The sequence below is a fragment of the Poecilia mexicana genome, unplaced genomic scaffold (genome assembly GCF_051168715.1).
Source record: "Poecilia mexicana isolate PSO_F unplaced genomic scaffold, ASM5116871v1 scaffold_6, whole genome shotgun sequence".
In the NCBI taxonomy this organism is placed as follows: domain Eukaryota; kingdom Metazoa; phylum Chordata; class Actinopteri; order Cyprinodontiformes; family Poeciliidae; genus Poecilia; species Poecilia mexicana.
Genome location: NW_028263375.1, coordinates 29,236,436 through 29,258,340, shown reverse-complemented (window position 1 = coordinate 29,258,340; position 21,905 = coordinate 29,236,436). Strand labels below are relative to the sequence as shown.

The 21,905-nt window shown below is 38.8% G+C and overlaps 1 protein-coding gene across 1 annotated transcript; it reads left to right on the top strand.

The window, feature by feature from the left end:
* The first annotated feature begins 1,137 nt into the window (after window positions 1-1,137).
* Window positions 1,138-14,184, top strand: LOC106911107 (dynein axonemal intermediate chain 4-like). Its single transcript, XM_088006556.1, has 17 exons — window positions 1,138-2,264; window positions 2,450-2,561; window positions 5,395-5,558; window positions 6,154-6,257; window positions 6,717-6,840; window positions 6,932-7,071; window positions 7,190-7,336; window positions 8,409-8,594; window positions 9,213-9,367; window positions 9,547-9,633; window positions 9,731-9,885; window positions 10,745-10,905; window positions 11,821-11,993; window positions 12,518-12,616; window positions 13,390-13,616; window positions 13,712-13,865; window positions 13,966-14,184. Exons 1-17 carry the CDS (start codon window positions 2,170-2,172, stop codon window positions 14,014-14,016), a joined length of 2,334 nt encoding a protein of 777 aa, XP_087862682.1. The 5' UTR covers window positions 1,138-2,169; the 3' UTR covers window positions 14,017-14,184.
* The last annotated feature ends 7,721 nt before the right edge of the window (window positions 14,185-21,905 follow it).

Sequence of the window (21,905 nt, the reverse complement as noted above, 5' to 3'; positions counted from 1 at the left end):
GAACCAACTGACCAAGTTTGAAGCCAATCAATGTAAATCCCTAGGAGGCTGTAAATGGCAAAAAAAAAAAAAGGCAAAAATCGGACTTTCAATCCAAAATGGCCAACTTCCTGTCATATTTGCACTGACATTAATTGTAAAATCTGAGCGTCTTGGGGAGCTCTACAAGTGTACCAAATTTCATGTCTCTATGATGAAGTAAGGTAATAGGAAAGGGTCTTTTGAATGTCGCTAGGTGGCGCCGTTGAGCCGTTTCTTTTGCGATTTTTGCATCGACCTTAAAATACGTCAATTTTTCGCAGTCTTGATGCGTCCACCAAAATAATTTTCAAAGTATTATTCGGTGTAGATGTTTTGCACCTCCTCTAGAGTTTAGTATCGATTTGAAGTTAGAAAAGAAGAATAGCAGTTTCTCTGCAATCAAACCTGACTCGGCACACACAGCTTCAGAGTCTTAAGAAGAGTGTGTGTGAGTTGTGCAGAAAGAATTTTTAATATCTAATTTATTTTTATTTCTATTTAACTCTCTGATTAACACCTCTATTTCCCGACTATACTTATTACACTCTAGAAAAATATGCTGTACTGTTTCTGACTCTCGACAATAACTACACAAACCTGTACTATGTTTATTAATTATTTTCAAAGTACTATTTAGCCCTGTATGCCCAAACCTTAATCTGGATATAACAACCTCTTCTTTTTTATTCCTATTACTTTCCCTACATTCCCCTACTTTTTTTGAGTGCTATAATAAAATCGTGCCTTTTCTTCTCTGTCCCATAGTTCCTTCCATTTCTTTTTAATATATATTTTACTACTTTTGACCTCATTTTTGCTTATTTTGATATTAACCTCAAATTTGCTGCACTCTTAGCAAATTTATCTGCTAACTCATTTCCTAGTATTCCAATATGAGCAGAAATCCACATTAACTTAACCCGGGATCCATATTTTTTGATTCTAAAAATTGATTGATTAATATCCAATATGATATCTTGTCTTGTTTCTGAATTCTGTTTTGAATCTGAACAAATCAATATTTCCTTCTTTCTCATTTCCTCACGCCATTCTAGAGCCATTAATATAGCCATTAGCTCACCCATGTAAACTGTCAATTTATCTGTTACTCTTTTATTTTTCATAATATTTAAGTCCAGAATTATAAATGCTATTCCAATTTTATCATTTAACAATTCAGAAGCTTCTGTATATACTTGTAAATACTCAGCATATTCTTTCTTTATATACCTTTCCACCTCTTTTTTTCTATTTGTCTGCCTTTTTCCAATAAGCTTAAATCAACATCAGCTTTTCCACTTAACCAAGGTGGAGTATCAGGAATACTCACCACAGGACTAATTAAATAATGATTTATTCCTATTTCACTTATCTCAATATTAATAATCCATCCAAAACTATCAATTTTCTTTTTTTTAACTTTTTCTTGACAAGGTTGTAACATAACATTTAGAGAATAATTTTCCTTATGTCCTTTATCATTTGCCCAAGTGCTCTCCAGTTTCCACGGTGTCCTTCTTTTGAACATCACGTCCTCAGGTGAAACTCATCACCCTAACGCAGTTGTAGACCTCTTCAAAGAGGTGCATTTGCTTCTGTGGGAAATTTGAGCACCCAAAACAGGACAGCTACACCACATATTATGTTTGAGTCAAAACCAGTCCAAAACGTGCGGGAATTTACCATCAAAAGAAATACCATGAAGACTGTAAACAGCAGCTCTATCGTCTTGCCCAGTAAAGGGTGAGAAGAGAGAAGATTTAGTCAGTCATGGACACCGTAAACATGAATACAGGCTGTGTGATGGGACCAGACTGCGTCTGGAAAGTGGGCTTTTAGAAATACAAATGAATGTTAGAGCACGTTATTGTTGTTATTTGTGGTTGGTCTAGTATTCATAGTTTTTTTCTTTTCCTTTTCCTTTTAATTAACAAGTAAAAGACAATTAATTTTCAGTTAATGACAGCTAATTGTCATTAACTGACATTAACTGTCATTAACGAGAATTCTGCAGTTGCTATGGAGTCTGAAGATTATACAAGATTTGATTCAGTTCAAACTGATTCACCCCACATTTAAACATTTTTAGAAGTGTTTAAAACTTTGAACGAAAGTCGGCCAAACGTAGTCCAGAGAAAAAGCTGGAATATGAGGAGGGCTTCAACGTTTGGGAAAGATGTTGCTGGCAGTAATAAACCAACAATGAAGGAAGGAGAGAGAAGGCAATCTCTACTGCCTAGTTCGTAAGTTTGAAAAACACATTACTATACTGCTTTTTTTGCATAACTGTAAGTAGTATTGTTCTCGCTGAAGATACCCAAAACTAAGGGTTGCTAATTAGGTTAGCTAATGAAAGAGCCATGAGCTAATTAGATTGGCTAACCAAGTCCTGTCTTAAAGTAAATTGTGTTCCTTTGGCTTTCTTTAGCTCATCTGGAATAAATAGATCCAAAGAGCAGCTAAGGCGACGAAGGAGATCTTCAGGTTTTCTATTCCAGCAGAAATATCCCAGTCCTCAAACTAGCACCAAAGGAATTCGGGTACACAAACCTAACTTTTCTCTTTACATTTTTATTATTCAATCTAGTAAATGTCACTGTTTTCTGTCAAGACAGTTATGCCAATACAAATGTTTTCTCTCGTGGCTGTTCAGTCATGCTACATCAGAGACTGATTCAAGAAAGAGAATATCCAAAGAGTTGTGTGCAAAATGTGTTGTCGGTGTCAGAGGTTGAAGGAGAATAGTAACTGGTTTGAGATGATGAATGATGATAAATAGCATTTCTAAATTGCAGTGACGTGCGGTCAGGGTAGGCAGGTGAGGCAGAGAATAGTAATAATATTTTCACCCTGTGATTTGTACTATAAAGTACATATTTTTTTACTTAGCTTAACCAATTATAATTATTTTTTCTTCAAAATCGCTGGATTTCCCATTCAAATGCTCAGAAGCGAAGCCGGTGAAGCAGCAGCGAGCTGAGCCTCACCTGGGATTGAGCAACCTCTGGCTGCCATTCTATGCATGGGCGTAGGTTTGGGTAGGGACGGTAGGGACATGTCCCGACCAATATTCACGGGATATGAAAAAGTCCCGACCAATTTTTGCCATATTGGCTCAAAGAACGTGGATCTACGATCTTTGATTAGCAGCAACAGGCGGTGCGCGGAACGGAAGCTTCTTAGTTTGACATTTATTATGAGCCTCCGAGACCGTGTCGGAACGGTGCTGTCGGGGGGGTGGGGGGAGGGGGAGTCAGTTGAATCGTCGGACGTTCTTTGATTAGCTGCAAAAGGCGGCGGCTAGCTGGGCACACGCGTCTCCTTCTGAGTCTCCGAGACCATGTCGCCACCAAAAAAGAAAAGGACAGACATTAGAAGTTATTTCGCTACGTCGGCTATAAGTACAGTGAGTGGACCCATAAGTTAGATATCTATCACGCAACGCATTTGTTGTAAAGTCCGGTGTTTAGTAAGGTCAGCACTGAATGTGAGGTAGAATAGGTCTGTTAATTATGTAATATTTTTTCTTTTTTATTTTATTATTGATTTCTTCTTATCTGCAATTGTGTTTGCTGTATCCAGAGGATATTTCTTTTGATCTTACTTGTAACGTTTGCTGAATTTTGTAAAGGAAAAAGTAAAGTGTTCTTGAACTGATCTGCTGAGTATGACTGTATCTGGTTGTATACACAAGATGTATGATATGGTTATGGTTGGGGGGAGGGGGATATTAAGCCAATGTGGTTTCCCCCTCCTTCTCAAAAATGTTCGGTGCTCTTGGGCATTTCACTGTGCTGCCGGGGGGGGGGGGGGTGTCAAGGTCCCCACCAAAACTTAGACCGAACCTACGCCCTTGATTCTATGGGAGCAAGTTCGTCCTGTTTGTACGCCGGCAATGAAATGGCTAAAAAACATTTAATATATGGACTGATTTTCCATAATTTAGCTTATGTATATAATGTACAGTTTTTTTTGTCAACAACTGTGTGTGTATCGTGTTTTGTGTGCGGAGGAGCGATCAGAAACGACAGAGAGCAGACTCGAGGAGAGGCAGGCAGTTCTCTTGCCTCATGGCAGGGGGCGCTCATGATCCCAGATATTGTGACTCCACAGTGAGCTAGCCATGGAGCTAGCCATACAGTAAATAAGTAAAGTACAGCGATTTGTTTTCTCCTCTCTTCCAACGTCAACATGAAAGACTACATTTCTGCAGTCAAACAGTTTTCTAAAGTGGATTTTCAATTGAAGCAGGAGATAATAACTAAAGGAAGACCAACACCGGAGCTGAAAGTTTTGCTTCGAGACAGTTTGATGATTCTTAAACGGAGTAGAAAAGACATGCCGAGGATAGACTTGGCTTTGGATGAACGGATATTTTTGTGCAGAATTAGCGGTGCATGGATTTCATTGATAAGTAAAGGTAAGACAGCAATAAGATGTTTTTGTTTCGTTTTTTAATGAAATGTGCGTTTTTTTGAGCTACAGTTTGTATGTCTAAATAATTCAGTAAAGTAGAAGCGGTAGCTAATCTACCACAGCAATTATTTATTAATTAAACATTAAGCCTAAAACATACTACAACAACATACTAAATGTTCTGTTCTGTGTGCAAAATTCTTGAATGTTTTTTTTGGTGTTAAATCCTAAAACATGAAGTGGGATTGTTGTCAGTTGCTATGGCAACGACTCAGCGTGGAGAATACTTCTTTCCCTTTGCTGTGGATCATAGGACGAAATTGCCTACATTTCAATGTTTCACCGAGTTAACGCGGCTATGGATGACATGTAAATGATTAGTCTTTTTGCGTTGTATACCTGCGCGAAATTTCCGTACGTCCAATAACATGCATGGTGTCTATAAAAGTGGTAAGTCAGTGCCTCACCAGCAATGAACCTCACCGCACGTCACTGCTAAATTGGTTGACATGTTGGATGTTAAAATAAACAGATGGGCTCCAGTTACAGGAGAACAGCATACTACTTTTCCCAAAACGCCACCAAAATTGGATGATAATAATAACAGCCAGAAAAACTGGCGCATATTCCAATGAGTGATGATTTCAACTTAGAAAATTGCGCAGTTATATGCTAAAGGAATTGCCGCTTTTGTGAAACTATCATTTCAATCTGGTCCAGATTTTTTTAAGGGTTGTTTTTGCACCTTGTTGAAAAACAGAAGTAGTTATAAAGGCTATTGGAGACCAAAAAACCTTGAAAACAAAAAACAAATTATTTGAATAAAAGTTTTCATGACCTTTAAAAAAAATCTCAAATTATTACAAAAAAGCCCCCCTGAAATTAACCCAAAAATCTTGCTCCAAAACTCAACTACATATTTACAAATGTGTGTGGCTTTGCATTCTGTCGCTCCAGGTGTTTGATTCTCAAGGGAGAGATGTCACTCCTCTGCCCCTGGTTGCCGTCGCTGACGACCCGGACTCCAAAACACATGAAAAATCATCTCTGGAGGAAGTCCTCTTCAAAAAAGGATCATCGATTTTCAAGTCCTCTACACCCACTGATGTGGTTTCGTCCAGGTACGGCGACATTCAAACACACAAGCCGTACGTGTTGTGTCCCTCCATGTTTATTGGGACACCTGATAAAAATGTTTTAAAAGCCTTCAAAAAAAATGTTTAATCGTATCAATGTCACTGTCTTTTATTGGAATATACAAATATTCAGTAGGGAAACAGTCCACCATAGTGAAATGAAATAATTTGACACTTTTCACAACCATCTTTTGCCAGTAAGTCTACTAGAGCATTCCACACGGCCAAAGAGTGCATGGAGAGAAATTTATGGACATTCATTTTTTTGGATACTTTCTCTGCATTTCTCCAAAAACTGAAAGTCTTGTGTCCTATTCATCCCACCCCACAGGTTTTCTTTCGAATCAAGCTGTGGTCGCTGAGAGGCTTTTGAAAAAGATTGATTTTTGACTTTTTGACCGATCAACTTTAACTTTGCAAATTTGGTCCCAGGTTTTGAATATGCCCTAATGTTTCTATGTAAAATGATGTATGGCATATTGAGTTCAGTACGCCATGCTTTCCAGTAGTGTGGGTCTTAATTTTTTTAACAGAGTAAATATTCCAATACTTAAACTCTTTCTGTTTGTGTGAATTGCAGGTTTGGCAGCTCATTTACCAGCAAGCCCACGGAATCTGGTGCTCTCTCAAGAAGCAGCATAACCGACGATAGTTTTTCTCTACCCTGCACTGATGCTGCTTATGGTGGTGGCTATAATTTTTATTTTATTTTTATTTTTTTGCTGTACATATTGAACGAATGCCCAGTGTAAATTCTTTGACTTGAGTTGTTCCCCTCAAGACAAGTAGATGAGGTCGGATTTGGTGTTTCTGTTTTAAATTTGGATATCAGTGGAATTACTGAAAATTGTATCAGACGTATCATCTATTGATATTGATCGTGTGTCTATAGCGATGCATCAGTAACAATGTATTACTGTCGCTCGTCCAAACAAACAGACAGACATGCCATTTTGTCAAACGCCAACATCAAAATAATCAAACAAATGAACATGAAATATGCAAATCAGTGTTTCACTTAGTTACTAATTAAAGGCAGCTCTAAACAGGTGGGGTTTTTAGCCTCGATTTGACGGAACTTGGTGTTTCTGCAGTCGTGCAGTTTTCTGGAAATAATCCGTTTTGTGCTCCTGTTGCTTTCAGAATTCCCACGGAAGCCTGTGGATAAGGGATTCGACATCATCCTCAGCGAGACGGACACCATCTCGCTGCTGGACCTGCCCCCCACCCTCGTCTCAGAAGATGTTGAGGACGCAGACGCGGTGAAGTGAGTGCATCTGAAGCGAGATCTTGAACTTGAAGTGGAACTTATGAGGCTAAAATTTCCTTTTTTTTTCCTTTTTGCTCTTCTGTTGCAGACAGAGAAACCGCGACTACACCGAGTTTTGCAGTAGTAAAATGGGCAGTGATAATTTTTTCGAGCGATCATCTCAGACACTTGTCGGGGAGCATAAATGCAAATACACCCAGACCGACACGAACAAGAGTGTCAACAAGGGTGAGAGTTGACACAAAACACCGCAAAAGTGTTTTGTGTTGTTTATGTCTGATTTCGGATTTGTTTGACTTGGAAGGTCAACAAAAAAAAAAAAGATGCGTTGTGTTCATGCTTACAGGCACAATCGCTACTACCTGGGACATATATGATTCGTTCTCTATGTCGAATGAAAATAGGGAAACCCGGGAATCTGAGCGGGTGGATTACCTCACGAGCACCAGGAATAAGCAAGACATTTCAGAAGTAACTATGAGCAGGGAAACAGGTAACAGTTTCAGTGAAAATCAGGCTTACTTCTTGCTCTGCTCCCAATCCTAGGCATTTGCTTTTCTGAAATATGCCAAATGTAATGAAGAAATTCACTTGTTTCAATGCAAAAGGTCAAACTTGAGAATACACTCAGCACCAAAACAGGGATGTAGCTCGAGCTAATATTTCTCTTCATTTCGACGATTATGTATTTCAGCAAAAGGAACAAAATCATCTCTTCTCTATAAAAAACAAGATTAATCATACTGATAATAATACCCTGTACAAGATTATAGCATGAAAATACTGTGCAGTTATCAGATATAGAAAGATAGTACTGTGTTGCATGTTAGGTTTTTTATTATTATTTTACAATTTTAACTTATTCTGATTGGATTGAAAACAGATTCAACATTATGATAAAGTTGTATAATTAAAAACTCATAATTAAAAATATATTTATACATTTTTTTTGCATGTTTTTCCTCATCATTCTTCTAACTTTCTGAAGTCCTTCTAGCACCCCCTGGTGGCCATTCCACAGTTTATAGGTCTCATATGAAGCAGATTTTTGTCATTACAGAAAGAAAGAAAAAAATGTGTAGTTGTACAACAACAAACTTCCAAAACATTTCAGATTAAACTTCAAATTATTCTAGAATAAACAGGGAAATTATTGAGCTCCAAAAGTCAAACATTTGTAAGACAAAAACGCAGAAGTTTTGGGATTATTCTCAGAAATTTTCAAGAAAAAACAAGGATATTTCAGAGTTTCAAAAGTCAAAAATTGTTCTCTTTTTTTTCTTTGTGTCTATGCAAACATAAACCATATCTTTCAGACTTGTACTTTTGAAAACAAAAACATGAATGTTTCCTTTTATTCCACCTTCACAAGAAATGAACCGTGTTGATCTACCACATAAAATCCAAATAAATTAGATGAAAGTCTGTTCTGTTATAACAATATTAATAAAGAACATTCATGCCACTTGTTCATTTGACATTTCTTTGGGTTCCGGTTTGAGTCACGTTTTTGCCTTATGTATAAAAATGATTTTTAATTTTCTTTTTATGTGTCATTTCCACAGGCAGTGGCATCAGCTCGGCAGCAGAGACGGACGCTGATCTGTTCATGCTAAAAACTGAGTCAAACTTGGAAAAGATCCTGTCGTCGGAAGCTTTCATGAAAAGCGTGTCGATAATGGAGAGAGTGATAGTGCTGAACATTTTTCAGCCTAAGCTGGCTGCCTTCAGAGGGCTGCATGTCCTGAAAGGTAAGCTCAGTCAGCCTGTATGCAGATGTGTTTCAATTGACCTTAAAACTGCGCAAATTGGAATTTCCAAGATAAATTTATTTAATGGAAACACAGCAATTTTGGGGGGAAAAAAACTCCCCTTTTTCGACAAAAGGTTTTAGGATGAAGTGGCTTTTCGGCCGTATCGAAAGTTGTGTGTTTCATTAGAAATACTTTTTTTGCACCACAGAAGACGGCAGGAAGTGTTAGGCGAATGATGGCGCCACATGTTTTTGAATGACTTATCACGTGAGCAAACTTATTCACGTGATTTTAACTGTACTTCTTGTTTAGTAGAGACACCCCAGTTGGGAAATTTTGTTGTTTCGACGATAGCGGAACATCAACAAAGTTTTACGCACATTTTGTAATGGAAACTCAATTGGTGCTCTCCTTGGTCTTCCTTAGAGCATGTTGTGTGACCTGTTAGCGACTTCCCTGTTAGGAATACGGTTAAAATTAAAACTTTGCTTGTTTGTCAAATGTTCGACAATTGGTTTGTCTTGACTCGCGTTGCACAGAACATCTAAGCATGTAATTAGTGTGGTGTAGTGTTGCATGAAGCCGTATGCAGAGTAATTATGTTGGCTGTTTAAGACCCGGACAGCGAGGTCAGGCCTGGCTCAGAGGGACGGATTACAGAGGAGAAAGGCCACTATTTAACGCCAACCTTGGAGCCTCTCTGGACCTTCGTCAGCCCCCTGACCAGAGGACACAACATCACCTGCATGACATGGAACAAGAAGAACCCAGTAACACAGCCACACTTTGAAAACAGAAAATCTGATCGCCAACAGTTATTGTCTTAATTTCATGGTGTAGATTCTTGTCTTTATTCCACCAATTCCCAAATAAGTGAAGAAGAAAATGGTTTAAAGAGATAAAACCACACATTGTTGACAACTCTTATGTGCCCTGACTTCTCTGTAAGGACATCCTGGCCGTAGGCTATGTAGGCGGGTCTTCAGGCAACCCACAACCAGGCCTCATTTGCTGCTGGTCTCTAAAAAACCTTGTGGTATGTTGTTCTGTTTGTGTAGCAATAAATTCATTTTTTTTTCTGTAATAGGAAAAAAGAAAAACTCTCATTACTTAAATTTGTGTTTCACCCACAGTGGTCGGAGCGAGTGTTTTCCTGCCATAGCAGTGTGACGTGCCTGGAGTTCTCTTCCAGCAACCCCAGTCATCTGGCCATAGGGATGTACGATGGCTCCGTCGCAATCTACAACGTTCAGGTCGGAGACGACACGGCGTGCATCGCCAACAGCCGGTGAGAGCAACGCTGCAACAGGTGTTAAAACATGAGAACGTTAAAGCTGCGGTATGCAGCTTTTACAAACATATGCTTTTTTCCAGATTTGTTCAAACTGTCACCATGTCGTGACAGTGTGACGTGAAACAGATAGTCTGAGAAAAGATTAACCTCACAGTGCTACTTCTGGGGTCTGCAAAAATGCATAGATATCCATCAAAAACAACCAATCAGAGCTGGGGGGAGTGTCTCATTGCTGTCAATCACGCTTATGTATGCACTGGAAAATGTGTTAATGTCAGAGAAACAACTTACCGTTACAGGAAAACTATTGATCCGCCGACATTGGTGGAAACGCTAACTAGCCTTAGCGTTCGCAGCAGACTGTGCTGTGGTGAAGCAGCTGTAGCGTAGCAGAGAGCCCCTGTATGTGAGCGGCGCAAATACAAGAGTTTGTTTGCCTAGGAAGTCCGGTTCGTCTAGTGAGGTGTTAATAACTCTCATGCTGACCAAAAAAATCAAACTCTGGTCCACCTTAAAACCTCGGTCTCAGTTTGGTTGATGTGAACTTTGGTGCCAAACGGATTAAAGACCCCTCCAAAGGGAGTGACACTGGGCATTCTGGGTAAATACAATCAAAACAAACGCAAGAGTCTATCGCTAGTGGGAGAAATAGAAGGAAGTTGTGCTCAGTGTCTTCTTCGTGTCATTTTCTTCAGTGGCTCTTGGTGCAGCGCCACCACAGGCAAAGAGGTGAAGATGTTTTTCAATTCGCTTGGATCATTTGGCACCAAATCTAACAGACTATCAGCTGTGAAAAGTCAAGAACTGCTTATTTATGACTTAATTTTTTTTGACTGTTTGTTTTCTTTCGTAGTGACTGTGCTAAGAGGCACACACAACCGGTATGGCAGGTCACCTGGACCAAACAACAGCTGCAGCTATCGGGGGAAGAACGAGAAGAAGTCCTAGTGTCGGTATCCGGAGATGGCAGGATTACCAAGTGGCTCATCCTGCACAATGATTTCAACTGCGTAGGTAATAAACCCCACACAGACTACAGGCTCAAAGCACGGGAGTGTAATCTTTACTATCTAAGCTTTGTTTTGTCAGTGCAATCTTTTTGTTATGTAAAGTAGCCACATAATACAGCATTGACAATGTTCTATTATCCAAATTTACACTTTCATTTCTATGAAAAATCAGTGCATTGAATGGAAATCAAGTCTATCAAGCAGGAAGTGTCTTGTTTCTGCTGTGTGAGAATATCACCGCTGCCCCTAAGTGTTATGGAGAGGAACTGCCCCTGCTGTGCCTGACCGCGTTTCCATTGACCACAGCATCGCGCACATCAGAACGGAAACATTCCAATTTTTTGATACATTTTTCCGTTGGCAGTATTGAAATGTTCATGTAGCACAAACCTGCGATGAAAGCAGTTTTTTTGCATCACGTGATTAACAACCGGATGTTAATACTGGGAGAAAAGAAGAAGAGGAGGACAACAGGAAGTGGTAGGAGGATGATGGCACGGCATGTTTGTTAATGACATGAGCAAACGTACTCACATGAGACTTTAACTGTGTTTTCCATTTAATTGAAACCCAGCAATTTTGAAATTGTGTTTCTTCCAACGTTAGCGGAATGTAGAAAACGTTTTGCGAACATTTCCGATGGAAACTCAGCTATTGGTTATGAACGAGCTCAGAAGCGCCTCATCTTTGCAGATTTTTGATGGGTATGTTTTTTAAAAGAGGCTAAATACAGTAAAAATGCAAACTGTGTAAGACACAATCATCTACTTTTACATGAATACCTGAGAAAATATATTAAAAAAAACACCAAAACCTCATGGAATGCAGATTTACTGATAAAGCCCAGCTCTGTTTTAATGATCATAACATCGATATTTTTGTTTTCTTTAAAAAAATAAAAAAATGCATGTTTTCCCAGACTTGATGATCTTGAAAAGATCATCAGGTCAAGGTCGTAAACAGAGCATCGGAGGAGGTCGTAAACAGAGCATCGGAGGAGGTCGTAAACAGAGCATCGGAGGAGGCCAGTCGAAGACTGAAAATGTGCTGCTTCCACTGACCACTGTTCTTTGCATTGACTTCCATCCAGACGTAAGTTGACTCAAGAAAATGAGCAAAAATCATTTATTTACTGTGCTGCTGTAGTATTATCGAGGGGCCAAAGTGCTACAATCTGATGAATAAGCGAGAGAAAGTTTTATTTAATTCAGAAAATAAGCTAATCCATTTGTCTGAAATTAGCATCAGTACACGTTACTTACTTCATTAAAACAGGACCACTGCTGCACTAAACAACAGAATTTGCTTAAATAAATAAATCTTTTCATTTAATGCATGTTGATTACATGCTTAGCACATTATACTAAGTAGTGTATATTTATTTAAAGCTTTTATCACACATTTTACAAATAATAAATAAATTCATTTATTGAACTGTCACAATTCATCCACACCTGTTTTTTTGTGCAAACAATACAGACTTTCCTTTCTTTATCAAACTCCATCTCTCTTTAATCATCAGAACTAATATTACAGCTTAAACTCAGTGTTCATTTATCTGTCTCCTACTTTTATGTTAATAAAAATCTTAAACTCTTTTCCACATGGCGCTGCAGGACACTGGGATCTATGTGATCGGAACGTGGGACGGCAGCATGCACAAGTGCTCTCTGTCCAACAGCGATCATTTTCTGGACACATATTGTAAACACCCTGTAAGTTTATACTGACCTCTATTTCAAAGGTAAACGTCGTAATATCTTCATTTTCTGTTCTGTGACTTTTGTACATGCGGTTAGTCCAGGATTTCCTCTTGAGGGTTTATGTTTGTTTGTTTTTTATTCCATTTATTTACAAGCAGAAAACTAGCTACAGTGGCTGCTTGTGTTAGTAGTTTTGCTGTATAGCAATGAGTCAGAATTCTCAGATTACAATCAGAATTTTGAGACTAAACTCAGAATTCTGACTTTAATCGAAAAGTTTCTGAGTTTAATCTAAAAACATTCTGATTTAATCTCAAAAATTCTTACTTTAATCTTAGAATTTTCACTAGTTTAATGTAAAATATTCTGACTTTAATCTCGAAAATTCAGATTTAACCTCAAAATGTTGACTTTTGTTTCAAAATTTCTAACTTCAGTCTCAAAATTATGTTTTTAATCTCAGAAATTCTGACTTTAATTTCAAAATTTTTGACTTTGGTCTCAAAATTCAGCCTTTAAATCCAAAATTTTTAGTTCAGCGTAAGAATTCATTTTCTTCTTTTTTTCAGCTGCCCGAATCCTTTTCCATAAATATGTGACTTTTTCTCTTTTAAAAAGATTTAGCTCCATTTTGAGTCTGTGTAGCTAAACAGCAAAAAAAAAAAAAATTCCAGGCTTGTGGATGTGTAAATGTGTATGTGTGTATATATATATATATATATATATATATATATATATATATATATATATAAAAACAGTGTTACTTACTTATTCCTCTCCTGCAGTCCCCAGTGACGCATATCGAGTGGTCGCCTATTTATTCAGACGTGTTCCTGAGCAGCTCTTCAGACGGGACGATTCAGCTGTGGAAGGTGGACACGCTGAACCCCAAAATGAGCTTCACGTCGGTGCAGAGCATAGTGGACAGCGTCAAGTGGTCCCCAAACTGCGGCACGGTGTTTGCAGCCATCTACAGGCACCGTGTGGAGGTCTGGGACCTCTGCCAAAGCATGTGAGTCACTCCGGCGTTCCCCTGGGCTGCGTGTTCGGTTCTGTTTCAAGCCGATTTGCAGCCAGACAGTGACAAAGCAAACCCTTTTCGTCTAGCATGCGGCCCACTTTGGTACACCACGCCGAGCCCGGCGTGACGCTGTCGTCCTTGCTGTTTGCCAAAGGCTCAGACAGCATTTTGGTTGGGGACAGTCGGGGTGAGGTGACTGTGTACAAACTCAAAAACTTCAGAGTCGGGAAACCAAAAAAGGTAAAGTGCTTTCATTGCCAAACGTTCTCTTTGTTTAGACTGCCCCCCCCCAAAAAGACATTTAAGATAAGACAGGGAACAGATGATGTCTCTCTTTCAGGTGAGCGATCTGTATGAGGTCATGGCATCTGTCGGCGGGTACGTTGACTGAAGAACCGCCAAGTACAAACGGAATCTAGTTATTACTTCAAATATGTGGAGTTTGTTGTCATTGAAAGACAGGCTTTTCTTATTAAAACTTACAGAGGTTTGTGTTGTCAAATGTTAAATTGAAGATAAAAAGGCACAAAATAAACAGATCATTTAACAGTTTCACAAAGTGTTTCATGTCTTCATTTGCAAACCAGCAAACTAGTGGGAAAACTTGCAACTCGAGAGAATTTAATAATTTGTTGGATTAGTTTTAGCCTAAAATGGTTTATTTGTGAACACCAGGCAAACCTTTAAATCAGCTTAATTCAGTGGATTTATGTCACATCAATTCACAACAAACGTAATCTCAAGGCACAAAATCATCCAGCTCAAATTTGCTAGAAAAAACTTGGAAATTAAAAAAAATAAATTTCAAAAATTGTTTTTTCCTCCAACTCCTCAACTTAATCTCAAAATGTCTGAACTTTTTCAAGCCAATTGTTGACTGTTCAAGCTCAGGAATGTCATTTTTTCAAATGGAAAACTTCTGAGATTAACCTCAACATTTCTGAGTTGTTTTCTTCTAGAACATTAGGACAAAATATCCAAAAATTAATCTAAAAATTTTTTAAGGTTTTTCCAGAAAACCTTCCCCTTTTCAAACTTGTTTTTTTCTTGAACATTTCTGAGATCTCAAAATTGCTGAGTTTCTTCTAAAACATTTCGAACTGTCCAAACTCAGAAATGACCTTGCTTTTTCTGAAAATTAATCTAAAAATTTCTGAGGTTTTTGGCAGAAATTTATCCTTCCTTCTTTTCTTCAATGGCCCTGACACGCTGTCTTGTACAAATTTATAATATTATTTCTTGAACTGTATCGAGGACCGCGCATCATCATGGCGCCTATTTGCTCCACCGAGTGGCCATGACGGCAGAGGGCACACGATGTTTACATCCAGAGGAACGATCTGTGAAAACCACGTGACCATTGTCTCATCACCCCCTCCCCTCCGCTCCCTCCTCCGCCTCCCATCATCCTCTTCTACAGCATGGAGACAGCAGCGGTGTCTGTGCGCCTTTAAGAGCCGCATATCCTGCTTCCCCTCTGCGCTCTGATTCTCCATCGCCGCTCCGTGAGGCTGACCGGGACATTATCAGCAGAAAAGCCACGGAGATGTCATCCAGCTCGGCGTTCAACGAAGAGAAGGGGGGCTCCTCCAACGAATATGGCCACGATCCGGCGAGTGGTGGGATCTTCTCCTCGGACCTCCTCGGCTTGAGGCGGGTTACCGGAGCGGCTGTCGGGCTTTCAGCTTAAGCCACGGGGGGTGCACAGACAGAAAGTACATGTGTAGTTTGAGAACATGAGCTTTAAAGTAAAAAAAAAGGAGGGAAAAAGAAATAGCAGGCGGAAGTTTTGTAACCCAGAGGCCCGTGTAGGAGCGAGCGGCTTCTGCGGCTCCTGCCGCTGAATGTGACGGTGATTTGAGCCGTTCGGACGGTTTTGGTGGTGTAAAATTAGAGGAATAAAATATTTGTTTTCCTCTTGTGTCCCGAATTCAGGGTTCCTCATGTACAAAGTGGAAATCACACAGAGAACAACCAGTCGCCATTCAACTTCAGACATAGAGTTTTATTCAGACAATTAAATGCATAGAAAAACAGATCAGCATCACACTCAAACCATCAAGAAGTCCAAACCATAAAACAGAGATTAATTACCTGAGAAAAGTAGAAAAATGAACAAAATACAAAAATAAGAGAAAAAGCAAAGGGGCCTTTGGGAACAAAGCAATTCAACTTGTTTCTGTGAAGTGGAGGTTTTTATTAAGAGGTGTAGTCCTAATTTTAATGTATGCATTGAAGGTATGTCCTCTCCTTCTAAACCTCTAAGCAGTTTCAAATTACCTAGATGGGATGGTCTAAATGATTTTGTCAACTTCTTTGAGATCTATTCAAAACCAAAGATGAAGAGAGAGAAAGAGCAAAGGTCCAGAGTGAGTAAAAGTCAGAGAGAGCAAAGGTCATTCTCAAACAGGATTTTCTCATGTTGGTTACATCTGGAATCTCTCCTGTTTCTCCCTTTCTAAACATTTGAACAAAGACCCTAGTTGTCAGAAAGAGATTTATTTTTTACCTAGACCTCGTTTTGTTTTTCTCCAGGTTTTAAGTGTCGAAAATCACCAAAGAATTTGACTGCGAACAAACAGAACTTGTCTTTTCCATCCTGTTTTTTATCTGGGCTGCCAAGCATCTGTTTCCTTTTCTGAGCGATTTATTGAAAAACAGATTCCTGCATTAAACCTAAAGTAACATAGGCAATTTGGAACCCAATGTTCTAATTTTAAAACACTGATGATTTTATATAATATTTTACATATGGTTAAGTTTAAAAACTAGCATATTTTAATTTTATTTTCCTAACAGTGGCGAGTTTCCTTTGAATCTTTGTCCCCTCGCTTGTCTGCTTCTAAAACAAAGAACTCGGCGTTGGTTTGATTCAGTGTTAAGTTTTACCGAGGAGGGATGCTGGAGGCCGTCAGAGGGGATGTGTGATCAGGCCTCGGCTTTGCAGCACCACCCCTGCTGGACAGCGGCAGCAGCTCAACATTCGACCTCTGGCAAGGCAGCACGAAATCTGCACAAATACCATGCTTCTTTACAGGCTGGAAACGAGTTTAAAGCGACACAAAACCACTTCATCCTGTATCTTCAATAAAATCAACAATACCTTCCAAACGTTTTCACGCCTCTTGAAAAAAAAAAAAAAAAAAAAAAAAATATATATATATATATATATATATATATATAATTCACTATTAATCATTATTTATTTGTGCCATTATTAATCTTTATTTATTAGTGTTTGTATAGTTATATAAATATATATTGATATTACTAAATAATTTATTAAATAAATGATGAACGGCTGTGTTTTGTAATATGCTCTTCATACATGATATCAGAATATTCCATTCCTATTCTATTGTTATAGCCACTAACAATAGAATAGTTAGTGGCTATACTTTTTTTAAGTATAATAAAGTACACTTTTTTAAGTATGTTTTTTAAGTAAAAACATACTTAAAAAATACAATTGTTTATAAATGTTGCTTTGATAGATGTTTGAATATGGTTTCCAGTAACAAAAAGTGTGTTATGATCGATTAAATGCGCTGATACGTCATTGTGCCTGCTAAACACATAACGCTGAGTGGAGGGGTGTACCGCTCCAAGATGGCCGCCCTAAATCTCGTCAGCGACAATAGGCGAGAGCGGTCCATGAGGCGTCTATCCTTATATCTATGACAAGGCCTGTCCGAATTCAAAGACTCCTTCAAATGCGTCCTTCTTTTCCCCAGATTTGAAGGATGGGTCCGGTGTATCCTTCACGGCCCACGATATCCCATAATTCATTGCGGGTTCCAACTGGGCGTTCAGGCAGAGCGTCAATGGCGGTGAATAGCAACAAATTATTTAGCTTTATAACACTTTAAATGACACAACGTGATTTGGTACAACGTTTTTAGGCGAGAATGTAAGTGTGTAAATCTCAAATATCTGCTCGGTTCATCAATACATCATCTAATTGCAATATTGCTCTGACATTTTCGGACCCGTCTGCTACCGCTGCGTTAACAGCCAGCTCCCCTCCAGCTGTCAGCTGGCCGGGCGCTCCAGGTTCCGTACACCGAGAGAAAATGCCTAACTCCTGGCACACTGTTATAAAAACTCCCGCTTGCTTTCCCAAATGAGTGGGAGTTAAACACCGATATTATTCAGACAGGTCTGGTTGAAAAATGTTTGGCTTATAAAGTATTTCAAAGCAGAGCACATCGGTTTGATTGATTAATTAAAGTTAAGCCTTCAAACATAATAGGTTTATTTAACCGTAATGTCCTATCTGTGATGTGGAGAGTATTATATTTGTAAATGAATAATTTGTATTCCTTGTAGAAAAGTGCAATACACATTTGAACATTTTAGAATCAAACTAAGAGATTTCCCTTTTACTATGGAACATCCTTTACTATAAAAGGTGAAGAATAATATAGAAATCAGTAATACATGACTGAAAAACAAACTTCGGCTCAGTTGTTTTTTTTTCTTCTCCGCTATCTGCTTCACGCTGTCACGGTTGCTTGGCAACATGAGTTACGCTGAGGTGGGGGCGGGGACAGTTGGTGAAGGCTAGACCTGTCCGAATCCACAGATATTTTTCTTCCGTCCAACGTAGACCAGTCCTTCGAAGGATTCAGACCCTGAATTCGGACACAGCCTTACACTCCGGTGAGTAGAAACCTGCACCTGTCAAAATGTTTTTGTACTCTAAAACCAAAAATAACTCCAAAGTGTCACGTTATAAAGTTACTGATTGTAGTTTTAGGACTTAATGGCAGTAGGACTGTGATGCGAATGGTTGAAGACACGTTTGTAACATTTTCTTTGCCGGAGAATATACGGTGGAAGCTAGCTAAATTAGCCTCTTGGAGGCTAATTGTACCTGTGCTTAATATGTTTAATTAGCCGTGATAAAGTCACATAATAGTATTTATAGTCATGCTTGTTGTTGCCACTTTGTACAATTGGAGGGTTCCTAAAAACATCAGTGCCCATAGACTGTGATGATCTTTAAAGTTTTGTTTATGAACCCTGTCTGAATACACTGATTGCAGCTAGGTCATTTACTTTAATTAAAAACGAACTTGCATCAGTAGAGGCAAATTTCTTTCCTCCTGTCTATGTTATTTATTGCTGTTGCAAGCCAGATGAAGAGAAGTAAAGAGCTGAGAACCTGATCTTTGAACAGACAGAGAACATAGGTCAGGAGCAGCCTGGGATGCTTACTGAGGAGCATCCAATGATGACTAAATTACTAAAATCAAAACAGATTATAAATAATAATGTGAAAAAAGATAAATCACACACATTAAAGAGAACTTAATTCATTCAAATTAACACAATAAGCTTAATTAAAATGCAAAATAAAAAAAAGTTCCTTTACAAACAAAATATACTCAAATTTATGCGCAAATAAAATAAAAGAATACAATCGGTAATTCCAAATCACAATATGCTAAGTAACAAAAGTTCAAAAAGTCCATTCTTGAAAAAGCGCACATTTTAGAAGAGGTCCTAACATGTCTTCACAAAGTCCCTTATTGATGCTATTGATTGTTTTGAAATGATTGTGTAATAGTCCTGAGAAAAGCTTCCAACGATCCACCTTCTTATTTTCGTACAGTTGATGATTTCTTGAAGTGTAGATGGTGTGCCTGGCCAGGGAAAAAATGATGTTGCAGAGGTTGAATTGTGTCCTTGTTAAATGTCCAGAAAAAGATGTAAAACCAAAGAGTCTGAGTCCCAGTTGTTGTCGTCTATTGAAGAGATGTTGGTGATGATGTGATGGATCCTGTTCCAGAAGAGGGTGCAGCCGGGACAGCGAAGGAACAGGTGCTATAATGTCTCGGGGTCTGAAAGACAAACTGTACAGTCTCTGCCATACTTCTCCTTGTTTATCTGGTGCAGGATGACGCCCGTAAAAATCCTTCTGTGCCTTAACAGAAAATCTGTGTTATTGGCTTGTTGATGATCGAATTTGAACTGTATGTTTGACCAAATGTTATAAACCGGTATATTGGAAAACATTTTAGCCCATTGCTTGTGAGCTGCGGTTCTTTGCAGATGTGTGAAACAAATATGCAGTACCATTTTTTTGTTGTAACTGAAATGATATTTATTTTCTGATTACCGATTGATAGAAGGAAAGTCGGGGCGTCATCCTGCACCTCCTGATGTCGTCCTCTCCTGCCAATGATCGAGGAGCAGTGGAAAGACAAAGCGGCTTGGATCTTTTTAGCATGTTTAACTATGACATTTCTTTTATAGGGTGTTCTAGAGGATCTGAAATGATTTAATATTTTATTAATATCCACTGATCCTCGATCAGTCAGAATCTGCCCAAAGGTGTGAATACCGACTCTCCTCCAGGATGGGAGATGTAGCATCCTGCCCTCGCAGACCACCTCAGGGTTATTGAAAATCGGCAGCAAGAGACAAGACCTGTACTTGACATGCGTGACTAGTTTAAACCTAATTTTGTTCCAGGCTTCGAGACATTCTGTGAATAATTAATCAGTTTGTATTTGCTTTAGATCAGAAATTGAATACAAATTAAAAATGTTTTTTGTGCCAAATGAATTAAAACAGGATAGAAAATAGTCATGCCAGATGTGTTTGATAGGAGAAGTCAAGAACCTAGTAAGTAGCTTTATTCTTATTGCTTGTTTTTTTGATTGATTGTCAACTAGTTTGAGTCCTCCCTCTTTAGACGGAGCGATCATTGTTTTATGGCTGACTAGATTGTTTCTGCTTTTCCAGATGAATAAAGAGATTTGACTATTGAATCTGTTGAGTACTTGTTTTGGGAGATATCGTAAATACTGAGTGGATAAATGATTAAACTGTTTACTATAACTACTTTTCCTTTGATGGTTAATTTTCTTTGATTCCAGAGATTGAGATGTTTTTCCAGGTCTCGTCTCTCGCTGCTCTCCACTGCTTACCAAGGTACACGCCCAGGACCTTAACTGTGTCCTCCACCTCTCTAAACCCCCACCTTCCCTGCGTCTGAGCCGCCCCGCCACAATACATGATCTCAGATTTGGTTGTGTTAATTTTTGCTCCTGAGGCTGAACCGTAAGTATGTAGATGTTTGATAACCAATTCTGTTTTAATCTTTTACTGTTATTGAAGTGTCGTCTGCAAACTGAAATATTTTACTGTCATTGCCCTGTGGTGAGTTTATTCCTTGAATATTTTTGTCCTGTTTGATCAGGATGGCGAGGGGCTCGGCCACCAGACTGTAGAGCAGGGAGGACAGAGGACACCCATGTCTGATTGATCTACGTAATTGGAAAAAATCTGTGAAATGACCATTGCATTTGACTTTACTTTCCGCTTTTGAATATAATAACTGTAGCTTACTGATGAATGATAGACAAAATCCAAATTTATTTAAAACTGCCCATAAGAAATCGTGTTCTACCCTATCAAATGCTTTGCTGAAATCTATATTGAGAAATATGCCTTGTGAACTGACCATAGATTGGATAGTATGATTTATTGATAGCACTGTATCTGAAATGTTTCGAGGAATACCGTAAGCTTGCGATGGACTGATTAAAGTGCCTATTACTGATTTTAACCTATTTGCTAGTATTTTAGAATATATTTTGTAATCTGTATTTAATAAACTAATGCAGAGGTTCCAAAACTGTGGGGCGCGCCCCCGTCTGGATGAAAAACAAAAAACAAAGCATGAACACTGGGTTTTTACCTTAGAATGGCCAACTCTCTGTTATTCCTATGTAAATTTGATACAGTAGAGGCTTCCACACTTCCCATATTTGTGTCCTCTGTCACTTTTATCAGCAGTTAAAACTGTTTAATCTGTTGTTAACATGTTGTAACCTGTTTTTCCGAGCCGCCTTTAAACCCAACATGAGCGCTAAGATGCTCGCGCTGGGTTTACACCTGTGAAGGAGACCTGCTGCTGCTGTGCGGAGCTACGTAGGTTTGTGTTAGAATCACGGCAGCAAACCAGCAAAACGCAAAGAACTTTTCAGTTTTTCCCTCCAAACTAACCGACTGAGTTGAGTAAAGCTGTTGGATGCAGGTAATGTTAGCTAAAAGATGACTAGCTAATATCAGTACAGAACCTTAAGCTTAACAAGTACCTTGTAGGCTACCGATGTTGGTGTCTATTTTCAGCTAGTACATTCATTTTGCCCCCCAAAAATTCGATGTCCCCCCCCACACACACACGCGTCGTTTCAACCAGACAGCCATTTGTAATCCATAGGGGGGGCGCAGAAAATGTTTGGAAACCACTGAACTAATGGGTCT